Source organism: Mytilus galloprovincialis, chromosome 5 (assembly GCF_965363235.1).
Source record: "Mytilus galloprovincialis chromosome 5, xbMytGall1.hap1.1, whole genome shotgun sequence".
NCBI lineage: Eukaryota > Metazoa > Mollusca > Bivalvia > Mytilida > Mytilidae > Mytilus > Mytilus galloprovincialis.
The window spans coordinates 31,765,427-31,780,848 of record NC_134842.1 but is presented as its reverse complement, the minus strand read 5'-3'; the positions used below and the strand labels follow the sequence as shown (position 1 = coordinate 31,780,848).

The window sequence follows — 15,422 nt, the reverse complement described above, 5'->3', positions numbered from 1 at the left end:
CAAAAGGACTTTTTGTACCTTTTCGCATGGACTGGCTCAATTATCATTTTCAAAATCACAAAAAAACAAAAAAATCGAAATTGCCAAAAAGCAATGAAATATCGAAATACTTATAATACTTCATATCTAACGTTATAATTTAATGCAAATATTGACATATAATTATCCCTAGCAACTAAAATTCTCCCCTTAGCAACCGTACACCAATCAGCAAAAAGTCCATATTCCAAATATTTTAGCAACGATTTGATGTTTCAAATGGATTTGGCATCTATCAAAACATCTAGTTTGCAAAAAACACATCTAAAATATGTTGATTTTTTTAAAAGTTAGGGCGAAATCACTCTTTTACTATACATAGGCTTTGCTTGGTACTTTCGCCGATATCACCTATATGAGCCAGTCCATGCGAAAAGGTACAAAAACGAAAAAATTACGAAATTCTAAAAAGTGTGCATAATTATTGGTAGTAGACTTGTGATTTATAAAACACATTTACTTTCCCTCATATCATCAAGCTGTGAGCTACACGCACCTGCGAGTGTTGAGACCCCCCCCCCCCCCTTAGTTTTATCAAGATTTTTAGTGAATTATTTCATATATTTCAATCATTTTCAAAGTACAGTTTAAATGGCTTGATTTGCCAATTGGTAATGTTAAACCTGGTAGCAGTGGGGATAAGGCTCTCGCTTACGATGCGGATATCAATGCAATCAAACCGGGCAACGGTTCGAATCCCGTGCAACTAAGGTTGATTTATATAATATTAAATAACTTAACTTAACTTAACTTAAATTTCAATTTCTAAAACACAAGATATCATAGTTTTTGCATTTTCCCTCATGTTTTAATGTTGTCTTTCTTTCTTTAAACCTGTAAAACTGACGGAAATTATTGACTTTTGTCTCTGTAGTATCATAAATTTTTATAGTTTCTTGTCGGTATAGCATTAGTCCGGGGAACAAATGATTTTACACTTGCTCAAATACCAAAAATTCAGATATTTCTACGTCTTTTTCGGTTTTAGTTGACAAATTCGGAATAGAATTGACAATCTTATGAATGTTTACATTAATGTAATTTTTTTTCGGATAAAATCGTTTTTCAAAAATACTATAACAAACTTTGATAAGGTGTCCTGTAAAGTTTACCAAAAGGACTTTTTGTACCTTTTCGCATGGACTGGCTCAATTATCATTTTCAAAATCACAAAAAAACAAAAAAATCGAAATTGCCAAAAAGCAATGAAATATCGAAATACTTATAATACTTCATATCTAACGTTATAATTTAATGCAAATATTGACATATAATTATCCCTAGCAACTAAAATTCTCCCCTTAGCAACCGTACACCAATCAGCAAAAAGTCCATATTCCAAATATTTTAGCAACGATTTGATGTTTCAAATGGATTTGGCATCTATCAAAACATCTAGTTTGCAAAAAACACATCTAAAATATGTTGATTTTTTTAAAAGTTAGGGCGAAATCACTCTTTTACTATACATAGGCTTTGCTTGGTACTTTCGCCGATATCACCTATATGAGCCAGTCCATGCGAAAAGGTACAAAAACGAAAAAATTACGAAATTCTAAAAAGTGTGCATAATTATTGGTAGTAGACTTGTGATTTATAAAACACATTTACTTTCCCTCATATCATCAAGCTGTGAGCTACACGCACCTGCGAGTGTTGAGACCCCCCCCCCCCCTTAGTTTTATCAAGATTTTTAGTGAATTATTTCATATATTTCAATCATTTTCAAAGTACAGTTTAAATGGCTTGATTTGCCAATTGGTAATGTTAAACCTGGTAGCAGTGGGGATAAGGCTCTCGCTTACGATGCGGATATCAATGCAATCAAACCGGGCAACGGTTCGAATCCCGTGCAACTAAGGTTGATTTATATAATATTAAATAACTTAACTTAACTTAAATTTCAATTTCTAAAACACAAGATATCATAGTTTTTGCATTTTCCCTCATGTTTTAATGTTGTCTTTCTTTCTTTAAACCTGTAAAACTGACGGAAATTATTGACTTTTGTCTCTGTAGTATCATAAATTTTTATAGTTTCTTGTCGGTATAGCATTAGTCCGGGGAACAAATGATTTTACACTTGCTCAAATACCAAAAATTCAGATATTTCTACGTCTTTTTCGGTTTTAGTTGACAAATTCGGAATAGAATTGACAATCTTATGAATGTTTACATTAATGTAATTTTTTTTCGGATAAAATCGTTTTTCAAAAATACTATAACAAACTTTGATAAGGTGTCCTGTAAAGTTTACCAAAAGGACTTTTTGTACCTTTTCGCATGGACTGGCTCAATTATCATTTTCAAAATCACAAAAAAACAAAAAAATCGAAATTGCCAAAAAGCAATGAAATATCGAAATACTTATAATACTTCATATCTAACGTTATAATTTAATGCAAATATTGACATATAATTATCCCTAGCAACTAAAATTCTCCCCTTAGCAACCGTACACCAATCAGCAAAAAGTCCATATTCCAAATATTTTAGCAACGATTTGATGTTTCAAATGGATTTGGCATCTATCAAAACATCTAGTTTGCAAAAAACACATCTAAAATATGTTGATTTTTTTAAAAGTTAGGGCGAAATCACTCTTTTACTATACATAGGCTTTGCTTGGTACTTTCGCCGATATCACCTATATGAGCCAGTCCATGCGAAAAGGTACAAAAACGAAAAAATTACGAAATTCTAAAAAGTGTGCATAATTATTGGTAGTAGACTTGTGATTTATAAAACACATTTACTTTCCCTCATATCATCAAGCTGTGAGCTACACGCACCTGCGAGTGTTGAGACCCCCCCCCCCCCTTAGTTTTATCAAGATTTTTAGTGAATTATTTCATATATTTCAATCATTTTCAAAGTACAGTTTAAATGGCTTGATTTGCCAATTGGTAATGTTAAACCTGGTAGCAGTGGGGATAAGGCTCTCGCTTACGATGCGGATATCAATGCAATCAAACCGGGCAACGGTTCGAATCCCGTGCAACTAAGGTTGATTTATATAATATTAAATAACTTAACTTAACTTAAATTTCAATTTCTAAAACACAAGATATCATAGTTTTTGCATTTTCCCTCATGTTTTAATGTTGTCTTTCTTTCTTTAAACCTGTAAAACTGACGGAAATTATTGACTTTTGTCTCTGTAGTATCATAAATTTTTATAGTTTCTTGTCGGTATAGCATTAGTCCGGGGAACAAATGATTTTACACTTGCTCAAATACCAAAAATTCAGATATTTCTACGTCTTTTTCGGTTTTAGTTGACAAATTCGGAATAGAATTGACAATCTTATGAATGTTTACATTAATGTAATTTTTTTTCGGATAAAATCGTTTTTCAAAAATACTATAACAAACTTTGATAAGGTGTCCTGTAAAGTTTACCAAAAGGACTTTTTGTACCTTTTCGCATGGACTGGCTCAATTATCATTTTCAAAATCACAAAAAAACAAAAAAATCGAAATTGCCAAAAAGCAATGAAATATCGAAATACTTATAATACTTCATATCTAACGTTATAATTTAATGCAAATATTGACATATAATTATCCCTAGCAACTAAAATTCTCCCCTTAGCAACCGTACACCAATCAGCAAAAAGTCCATATTCCAAATATTTTAGCAACGATTTGATGTTTCAAATGGATTTGGCATCTATCAAAACATCTAGTTTGCAAAAAACACATCTAAAATATGTTGATTTTTTTAAAAGTTAGGGCGAAATCACTCTTTTACTATACATAGGCTTTGCTTGGTACTTTCGCCGATATCACCTATATGAGCCAGTCCATGCGAAAAGGTACAAAAACGAAAAAATTACGAAATTCTAAAAAGTGTGCATAATTATTGGTAGTAGACTTGTGATTTATAAAACACATTTACTTTCCCTCATATCATCAAGCTGTGAGCTACACGCACCTGCGAGTGTTGAGACCCCCCCCCCCCCTTAGTTTTATCAAGATTTTTAGTGAATTATTTCATATATTTCAATCATTTTCAAAGTACAGTTTAAATGGCTTGATTTGCCAATTGGTAATGTTAAACCTGGTAGCAGTGGGGATAAGGCTCTCGCTTACGATGCGGATATCAATGCAATCAAACCGGGCAACGGTTCGAATCCCGTGCAACTAAGGTTGATTTATATAATATTAAATAACTTAACTTAACTTAAATTTCAATTTCTAAAACACAAGATATCATAGTTTTTGCATTTTCCCTCATGTTTTAATGTTGTCTTTCTTTCTTTAAACCTGTAAAACTGACGGAAATTATTGACTTTTGTCTCTGTAGTATCATAAATTTTTATAGTTTCTTGTCGGTATAGCATTAGTCCGGGGAACAAATGATTTTACACTTGCTCAAATACCAAAAATTCAGATATTTCTACGTCTTTTTCGGTTTTAGTTGACAAATTCGGAATAGAATTGACAATCTTATGAATGTTTACATTAATGTAATTTTTTTTCGGATAAAATCGTTTTTCAAAAATACTATAACAAACTTTGATAAGGTGTCCTGTAAAGTTTACCAAAAGGACTTTTTGTACCTTTTCGCATGGACTGGCTCAATTATCATTTTCAAAATCACAAAAAAACAAAAAAATCGAAATTGCCAAAAAGCAATGAAATATCGAAATACTTATAATACTTCATATCTAACGTTATAATTTAATGCAAATATTGACATATAATTATCCCTAGCAACTAAAATTCTCCCCTTAGCAACCGTACACCAATCAGCAAAAAGTCCATATTCCAAATATTTTAGCAACGATTTGATGTTTCAAATGGATTTGGCATCTATCAAAACATCTAGTTTGCAAAAAACACATCTAAAATATGTTGATTTTTTTAAAAGTTAGGGCGAAATCACTCTTTTACTATACATAGGCTTTGCTTGGTACTTTCGCCGATATCACCTATATGAGCCAGTCCATGCGAAAAGGTACAAAAACGAAAAAATTACGAAATTCTAAAAAGTGTGCATAATTATTGGTAGTAGACTTGTGATTTATAAAACACATTTACTTTCCCTCATATCATCAAGCTGTGAGCTACACGCACCTGCGAGTGTTGAGACCCCCCCCCCCCCTTAGTTTTATCAAGATTTTTAGTGAATTATTTCATATATTTCAATCATTTTCAAAGTACAGTTTAAATGGCTTGATTTGCCAATTGGTAATGTTAAACCTGGTAGCAGTGGGGATAAGGCTCTCGCTTACGATGCGGATATCAATGCAATCAAACCGGGCAACGGTTCGAATCCCGTGCAACTAAGGTTGATTTATATAATATTAAATAACTTAACTTAACTTAAATTTCAATTTCTAAAACACAAGATATCATAGTTTTTGCATTTTCCCTCATGTTTTAATGTTGTCTTTCTTTCTTTAAACCTGTAAAACTGACGGAAATTATTGACTTTTGTCTCTGTAGTATCATAAATTTTTATAGTTTCTTGTCGGTATAGCATTAGTCCGGGGAACAAATGATTTTACACTTGCTCAAATACCAAAAATTCAGATATTTCTACGTCTTTTTCGGTTTTAGTTGACAAATTCGGAATAGAATTGACAATCTTATGAATGTTTACATTAATGTAATTTTTTTTCGGATAAAATCGTTTTTCAAAAATACTATAACAAACTTTGATAAGGTGTCCTGTAAAGTTTACCAAAAGGACTTTTTGTACCTTTTCGCATGGACTGGCTCAATTATCATTTTCAAAATCACAAAAAAACAAAAAAATCGAAATTGCCAAAAAGCAATGAAATATCGAAATACTTATAATACTTCATATCTAACGTTATAATTTAATGCAAATATTGACATATAATTATCCCTAGCAACTAAAATTCTCCCCTTAGCAACCGTACACCAATCAGCAAAAAGTCCATATTCCAAATATTTTAGCAACGATTTGATGTTTCAAATGGATTTGGCATCTATCAAAACATCTAGTTTGCAAAAAACACATCTAAAATATGTTGATTTTTTTAAAAGTTAGGGCGAAATCACTCTTTTACTATACATAGGCTTTGCTTGGTACTTTCGCCGATATCACCTATATGAGCCAGTCCATGCGAAAAGGTACAAAAACGAAAAAATTACGAAATTCTAAAAAGTGTGCATAATTATTGGTAGTAGACTTGTGATTTATAAAACACATTTACTTTCCCTCATATCATCAAGCTGTGAGCTACACGCACCTGCGAGTGTTGAGACCCCCCCCCCCCCTTAGTTTTATCAAGATTTTTAGTGAATTATTTCATATATTTCAATCATTTTCAAAGTACAGTTTAAATGGCTTGATTTGCCAATTGGTAATGTTAAACCTGGTAGCAGTGGGGATAAGGCTCTCGCTTACGATGCGGATATCAATGCAATCAAACCGGGCAACGGTTCGAATCCCGTGCAACTAAGGTTGATTTATATAATATTAAATAACTTAACTTAACTTAAATTTCAATTTCTAAAACACAAGATATCATAGTTTTTGCATTTTCCCTCATGTTTTAATGTTGTCTTTCTTTCTTTAAACCTGTAAAACTGACGGAAATTATTGACTTTTGTCTCTGTAGTATCATAAATTTTTATAGTTTCTTGTCGGTATAGCATTAGTCCGGGGAACAAATGATTTTACACTTGCTCAAATACCAAAAATTCAGATATTTCTACGTCTTTTTCGGTTTTAGTTGACAAATTCGGAATAGAATTGACAATCTTATGAATGTTTACATTAATGTAATTTTTTTTCGGATAAAATCGTTTTTCAAAAATACTATAACAAACTTTGATAAGGTGTCCTGTAAAGTTTACCAAAAGGACTTTTTGTACCTTTTCGCATGGACTGGCTCAATTATCATTTTCAAAATCACAAAAAAACAAAAAAATCGAAATTGCCAAAAAGCAATGAAATATCGAAATACTTATAATACTTCATATCTAACGTTATAATTTAATGCAAATATTGACATATAATTATCCCTAGCAACTAAAATTCTCCCCTTAGCAACCGTACACCAATCAGCAAAAAGTCCATATTCCAAATATTTTAGCAACGATTTGATGTTTCAAATGGATTTGGCATCTATCAAAACATCTAGTTTGCAAAAAACACATCTAAAATATGTTGATTTTTTTAAAAGTTAGGGCGAAATCACTCTTTTACTATACATAGGCTTTGCTTGGTACTTTCGCCGATATCACCTATATGAGCCAGTCCATGCGAAAAGGTACAAAAACGAAAAAATTACGAAATTCTAAAAAGTGTGCATAATTATTGGTAGTAGACTTGTGATTTATAAAACACATTTACTTTCCCTCATATCATCAAGCTGTGAGCTACACGCACCTGCGAGTGTTGAGACCCCCCCCCCCCCTTAGTTTTATCAAGATTTTTAGTGAATTATTTCATATATTTCAATCATTTTCAAAGTACAGTTTAAATGGCTTGATTTGCCAATTGGTAATGTTAAACCTGGTAGCAGTGGGGATAAGGCTCTCGCTTACGATGCGGATATCAATGCAATCAAACCGGGCAACGGTTCGAATCCCGTGCAACTAAGGTTGATTTATATAATATTAAATAACTTAACTTAACTTAAATTTCAATTTCTAAAACACAAGATATCATAGTTTTTGCATTTTCCCTCATGTTTTAATGTTGTCTTTCTTTCTTTAAACCTGTAAAACTGACGGAAATTATTGACTTTTGTCTCTGTAGTATCATAAATTTTTATAGTTTCTTGTCGGTATAGCATTAGTCCGGGGAACAAATGATTTTACACTTGCTCAAATACCAAAAATTCAGATATTTCTACGTCTTTTTCGGTTTTAGTTGACAAATTCGGAATAGAATTGACAATCTTATGAATGTTTACATTAATGTAATTTTTTTTCGGATAAAATCGTTTTTCAAAAATACTATAACAAACTTTGATAAGGTGTCCTGTAAAGTTTACCAAAAGGACTTTTTGTACCTTTTCGCATGGACTGGCTCAATTATCATTTTCAAAATCACAAAAAAACAAAAAAATCGAAATTGCCAAAAAGCAATGAAATATCGAAATACTTATAATACTTCATATCTAACGTTATAATTTAATGCAAATATTGACATATAATTATCCCTAGCAACTAAAATTCTCCCCTTAGCAACCGTACACCAATCAGCAAAAAGTCCATATTCCAAATATTTTAGCAACGATTTGATGTTTCAAATGGATTTGGCATCTATCAAAACATCTAGTTTGCAAAAAACACATCTAAAATATGTTGATTTTTTTAAAAGTTAGGGCGAAATCACTCTTTTACTATACATAGGCTTTGCTTGGTACTTTCGCCGATATCACCTATATGAGCCAGTCCATGCGAAAAGGTACAAAAACGAAAAAATTACGAAATTCTAAAAAGTGTGCATAATTATTGGTAGTAGACTTGTGATTTATAAAACACATTTACTTTCCCTCATATCATCAAGCTGTGAGCTACACGCACCTGCGAGTGTTGAGACCCCCCCCCCCCCTTAGTTTTATCAAGATTTTTAGTGAATTATTTCATATATTTCAATCATTTTCAAAGTACAGTTTAAATGGCTTGATTTGCCAATTGGTAATGTTAAACCTGGTAGCAGTGGGGATAAGGCTCTCGCTTACGATGCGGATATCAATGCAATCAAACCGGGCAACGGTTCGAATCCCGTGCAACTAAGGTTGATTTATATAATATTAAATAACTTAAATATTAAATAACTTAACTTAACTTAAATTTCAATTTCTAAAACACAAGATATCATAGTTTTTGCATTTTCCCTCATGTTTTAATGTTGTCTTTCTTTCTTTAAACCTGTAAAACTGACGGAAATTATTGACTTTTGTCTCTGTAGTATCATAAATTTTTATAGTTTCTTGTCGGTATAGCATTAGTCCGGGGGGGAACAAATGATTTTACACTTGCTCAAATACCAAAAATTCAGATATTTCTACGTCTTTTTCGGTTTTAGTTGACAAATTCGGAATAGAATTGACAATCTTATGAATGTTTACATTAATGTAATTTTTTTTCGGATAAAATCGTTTTTCAAAAATACTATAACAAACTTTGATAAGGTGTCCTGTAAAGTTTACCAAAAGGACTTTTTGTACCTTTTCGCATGGACTGGCTCATATAGTATCTCTGAGTCTACAACAAAGAACATTTATTCACTAAATTTGATGAGACAATTTTTATACCGTACGGTGACCTAAAGATGTTAACTTCTTCGTCATTTGGTTTCTATATTTTTAAGTAGTCCCCTTGGCAATCATATTACATCTTATATGTATGATTCGAACTTTAGGTCACCAAAATGTGTGAGTAAATGTGTGGTGAAAATCCGTAATCAAACTATCAATCAATTATATGAATACTAAAAAAAACCGCAATACTGCAGCTTTAATTTGAACTGTATATAAATTATTATGTATAATTAAAGTTATCCTTACTAATGAACTCTATCATCGATACCAGGATTGAAATTTTATATTTACGCCAGACGCGCGTTTCGTCTACTTAAGTATCATCAGTGACTCTGGAATGAAAAAAAAATAAAAATGCCAAATAAAGTACGAAGTTGAAGAGCAAAAATTCCTCAAAGTTTTGCCAAATACGGCTACGGTAAACTATTCTTGAGTGCAATATAAAGATTTCATATTTTCTAGCTTATCACAAACCTTCAAAAGAATTGTTTGAGAGGAGCTACCATAATCGTCTTCATTCTGGTCGCCTTTGGTGTCTGCATACGCCCACGCCATCGGTTTACCTTCCAGTACCAGTTCAGTGGACTGGTAGTCAGTAGCGTCAACGTTGTTGGTCCAAGAAAAACAATATAGTCCAGACACTGGAGCAGTAAACATGCCATTTACATCGTTGTAGACGTCAGGGCTGGTCGAAGTGAAGACCTACAATTCGTAAAATATCTTATTTCACACTGTTTATAATTATTTCATTTTTACAGATAATAACCCGGATTGTTAATAAGCTAGTTCACAAGGAAACAACAGTCAGGAAGAAATGTCCGTGCATTTCACGCTATCAATTTTCAAGTGTTGTTTCACCCAGCTAGAGATGGAATTCACAACGCCCGTACTTATCTTTATTAACCAACTAAGTACATTATTGCCAAAAATTACTGTTTATTACAAACCCTAACTGGGCTTAATACAGGCAAACTGGGCATTAATACAGGGCCATTACAGAAAAACAGGGCCATTACAGAAAAACAGGGCCATTACAGAAAAACAGGGCCATTACAGAAAAAACAGGGCCATTACAGGAAAACAGGGCCATTACAGAAAAAACAGGGCCATTACAGGAAAACAGGGCCATTACAGAAAATAAGTGTTAATATCAAATATTATAAATTATATAATTAAATTTAATTATGTTCTGAAAATAATATAAAAATAAGACTTTTTTGTATTTTATTTAATTTAGTGACTAGCAACCAACATTAGAAGAACCAGATATAGGGATCACTGTTCATCCTGTTTTTCAACACATAACTTCTGTCAACTTAATATCTTGGATATTTGGTATATTAAAAGCTTTATTAGGGTGAATTACAAATTATTTTTTTTTTCAAACTAAACTGTCATTAAAAGAGTAGAGAGTACATCAAGTTGGCAGCAACACATACACTTTTGTTCAGTTGGTTAATAAGTGTATTAAGAAATGCGTGTTTTTATAATGGCCCTGTTATATGTCCTCGGTCAGTAATAATGGCCTCGGATGTCTGTAATGGCCCTCGGTGTTGCCTCGGGCCAATACAGACTTCCTCGACCATTATTACAGACCTTGGACATATAACAGGGCCATTATAAAAACACCCATTCATTAATTACTATAGCAATATCAACATTATCAAATAAAAACATAAAGAATATATAATTAAAACCCTAAAATAAAATGTGCCTGTCCAAAATAAGTCGTGAGTTGACGTTTTTAGTACTTTAAGTCGAGTATTATCTTTCCATTTCTTGTTCATTGGCAGATCTTAGGAAATCGCTCGCACATTGCCAAACGCCAAGATTTGTAAATATTGTAAATACTACGTTGAAGATTAAAATGCGCTCTCAATAAGATATTGAAAATTGAAAATACTAAGATCTGAAACATGCTGAAGACAAATTATGTTTAAAAAACTTTACATTGCTGATACCAAATAGTCTAAGTACTTTCCACACCCTTGAAATTATGTACTAGTATCTCCCCCAAAAAAAGTGTTTTCGTCATGTTAATATGTACCATCGATTTTCTGCCTCGACTATATAAGTTGGGAGGACATTATTGCTTCTGGTTTGACGTCCGTCCAATATCAGTTTATTTTTTTTTATTCATGGTGGTTTACCAAAGCAACGGTCACATCAATTGCAAGTTTGAACTAACAACCCGTTGCTTTTGGTGTTACCTTTTAAAATTATATACCAAACTATGGACTTGAACCCAATTTTAAGGTTCAATAATCATTGAAATATTGTGAAAGCAGGCATGGTTTCCTATAAATACAGATTATTGCTTCCACTTCGGAACAAAGGTTCACTTACGTCATCGAAGACAACTGCATGATGAGGATCCATTGCGTGTACACTGTGCCTCAACGCAGCATAAAACGCCACCTGGGAGGAAGTGAATGCTCGTTTCTTCACTGAAAATCTTGTCACATTGTAATTAATATTGTCACATTGTAATTACTCATTATTATATGTACATGTATATTCAAATATTCAAAAAAGTGCTTCTTTACTACATGTATGTTTAGATATGTATGTAAATAAACTAGTTCTTTTAAAACAATGATTTTTTATGATGTGTTGGTTTAAAAAAAAATGATCGAGATCAAATATAAATGTGCCCGTGACGTATCCGCAACTTTTTATAAAGGGGGAGCATTGACTGCCATAAGAGGGGGAATTCAACAGTCATGCTTTAATGCTTCCCTATATATTCAACGAAAAGGGGTGGGGTGTCTGGGGCCTAGTTCCGCCTAGGTGTGCAGTCCATATGCGGGATGTATAGAGACATAAATACGAAGCCCACTAATTTTCTGTTAAAAAAATGATAGATATCGAACTTAATATAATTGTGTATGTCAGCATTAGGCCGGGTGAAGTAAAAAAGCCGGTATATTGCTAAAGTCATATACACCTGAATATGTATGCGCTATGTCGCACTGGTTGTTAAGCAGCAATCAGTTAAATGTTCGATTACTCACTCACTCAATCAGTTCCCTTTCAAGTCGATAGTCGGTGTTTTGTTTCAATATAAGACCTGCCATATACGACACTAGACGTTAAGAAACCAGCAATCTATCACAATTAAGACATTACCAATAAAGAAAGATGTTAATAAACAATAGTTATTAAAATACTGAAACAATTTGAACAACAATGTGAGTACTCACCCGTACGCTCGGATTTTAAATTTTCGATTATTTTCATCGCCTTGGACAATCTTTCTGCAAGATCGAGTTTTGTGGTTTCGGCATTTTTCAATCTTGACGCAAGATCTGTAACACGCTCTCTGAGTGTCTGCACATCCTGCTTCAGTGTTACAAGGGACTTCTTCAACTCTCCTTTAACTGGTATAAGAAAACCAGCCAAAGAGAATAAAACTGCTAAATACAAACAAGTCTTCATTTAGATTTGGTAAGTGCACAGCCTGGTTTGAAGATTTGGTTATATTTCACTGGATCTTATCATTAAAATGTAGATAAGAGGAATGTCTGTGGTAATCAGGGAGGTGTGTGTGTCAAGAAGTAAAATCACAATTTAAACGCTACCAATCCTATACAATAATCAGGCCATTAGTTTTCAAGTTTAATTGGTCATTTCATATATAAAAAGGAAGATGTGTTATGAATGCCAATGAGACAACTTTCCAGAGGAGACCAAAATGACTCAGAAATTAACAACTATAGGCCACCGTACGGCCTTCAACAATGAGCAAAGCCGATACCGCATAATCATCTATAAAAGGTCCAAAAATGACAATGTAAACTATTCAAACGAGAAAACAAACGGCCTTCTTTATGTCATAAAAATGAACGAAAAACAAATATGCAACACTTAAACTTATGGCCTACTATGCAGTATGGATTTTTTCTGTCATTTATATATTGATTGCCGTACGGAGACTTACATTTGATAATTACTACGTCATTTTTTGTTTTTGTTGGAGAGTTGTCTCTTTTGGCAATCACATGACATCTTTTTATTTTACATTGAACGCGTAGTAATGTCGGTAACAAGAACGAAGAAAAATCTCAAAGCTAAAAACGAACAGCAAACTAGATGTGACTTTAAACGTGTAGACTAGATATATGTCTTGATATATAATGGGGTATGATGAACTTTCGGATTATCAATTCTGTTTATCGTTCATCACAAACACTACAGTCCAGACGTTTTATTAAGATGAAGATATATAAAATCATTTTGTACATCTACATTTAGAAACATTCTCAGACCAATCTCGGTAAATACTACTTGTAGGATCATTGATTTGTCTATAAAGAAACCATTGTATATACCAATACATGAATTTATCTATTAGTTCTTGCTACTTGTGGTTGTTTAATCTCTACTGTCTTATATCGCAGACATATTTAGGACAAGAAAAAGGTCAAAATAAAGAGAGACTTTATAATGAGGAAATAACTGGTTACAGATAACAGATTACTGTATAGCTCTTTAGAAGGTTTTTGTTTTTGCTAGAGTGCTGAAATACTTTTATAACTTTACTTCTCCCGCCAGTAAAACCCATGTAAGAAAGAGCGTCCAATTAATTCTTAAGGATATATAGATACACATGCACGTCCAGATGAAAGGGAACTTTAAATCCAATGCTTACTGTTATGCTTGCTGTACGTAATCTCACTTGCAACAATATTCCAGTGGTTCTGAAAGCGTCTCACCTCAAGGAAAATTTCCTGTTCCCCTCAAACTTAATTTTGTTTTATGGAGATCCCTGTTAATCTTTCATCCCGCCGATCTGCTTAGAAGAACGTATATGTAAAAGTACCGTTCCGGTTATTAATTAATAGATGTAATGTTAATAAAAACAACGATTTATATTGAATGCGTGGCTTTTATCAACTCTATTGCTGACTTTATTGTTGTTGAAAATGTCTCTTTTTTTTTTATTAAAGTGTTAAAGGCAACTTCCCATAGATGACGATTAAAACATAGTGAAGTAAGTACCGTATCTGACATTGGTGTGTTGGTCCAAAGTAATTGAAGAAGTACACATTTATACATACAGTATCTGTGGTTATATGACAAAAGTACGAATAACATCAAATTACAACTAACTATGCAAAAGTTCCAAATGCAATGGAGCAGATAGAGCCAACAAATATTTTTGTAAAATTGGCAATACTGAAACAACTGTACAGTCATAACGTGATCATCGGAGGTTCGCGAAATGCTGAGTTTTAGCACTACTACACTAGGTACCAGTACGAGTCGTCCAGTATTTGATTGTTTGCAAGCATACGGCTGAGTCAATCTATGTATGGGTAGAACGACCTTCAAGGTTGGTGTTTCGATGATTCAGAATTTCTTAAGCTGCATTTAATGTGCGGAAAGGGACTATACAATCGATGTTTTATCACAAAACAAAAACAAAAAGGATCGACTTGTAGATAAAGGGTTTTCGGACTAAGTGATGCGGTAACAGCATACTTATCGTTTATAAGTATTTGTTCTGTCCCAGTTATAGAAATATCAATACATTATTAAGCAGAGCCAATCTTTATGTCAATAACGTGTTTGTAAATGGTTAAACCTAAGTTATTATTTGGATTCGGAAAGCCCAATTCACCAAAGGAGTAGGTCCGGTAAGGATCGATTTTGGCCTCAAATTTCAGGTTCATCTGACGAAAGATTTTGACCACGTTTTAAACACTTAAGTGTCTATTTTATTTGAATTTATTAGTTTATGTGAAAGATTTTAACAGATTTAGTCATTAAAAACGATCCGATTCAAGCTCAAATATGAAAAATCTCCCTAATATGCCGAAAAATGTCACTTTTCAGATGGTTTTTGGTAAAAATGAAAGTGGCCGCATCCGTGTTCATCCTCAACCTTTATATATGTTATGTATTATCATAAAATACAACTTACATTTCAATATTAAGGATGAACACGAATGCGACCACTTTCGTTTTACACGAAAACCGTCTAAAATTTAACTAAAATGCTAGAATTATGAGGATTTCAGTAATTTAGCATGACTTAATGGTGCTAGTACCGGATATGTGTGCATTGTATTGTCAAAAACAGCCCATATTTATTTAGCAGAAGCATTCTACTGTCCAATAAAT

At 32.8% G+C, this 15,422-nt stretch overlaps 1 protein-coding gene across 1 annotated transcript in view; it reads right to left on the bottom strand.

Annotated features, from left to right (window-relative positions):
• Window positions 1-12,801, bottom strand: part of LOC143075617 (complement C1q-like protein 4) — a 61,931-nt gene extending 49,130 nt beyond the window's left edge. Inside the window, exons 1-3 of the mRNA XM_076251100.1 lie at window positions 12,500-12,801; window positions 11,643-11,743; window positions 9,771-9,998 (exon numbers count right to left, since the gene is read on the bottom strand). Of these exons, the coding sequence (XP_076107215.1) occupies window positions 9,771-9,998; window positions 11,643-11,743; window positions 12,500-12,734 (564 nt within the window). The 5' untranslated portion in view covers window positions 12,735-12,801. The remainder of the gene's footprint in view (window positions 1-9,770; window positions 9,999-11,642; window positions 11,744-12,499) is intronic.
• Between the last annotated feature and the right edge of the window lie 2,621 nt (window positions 12,802-15,422).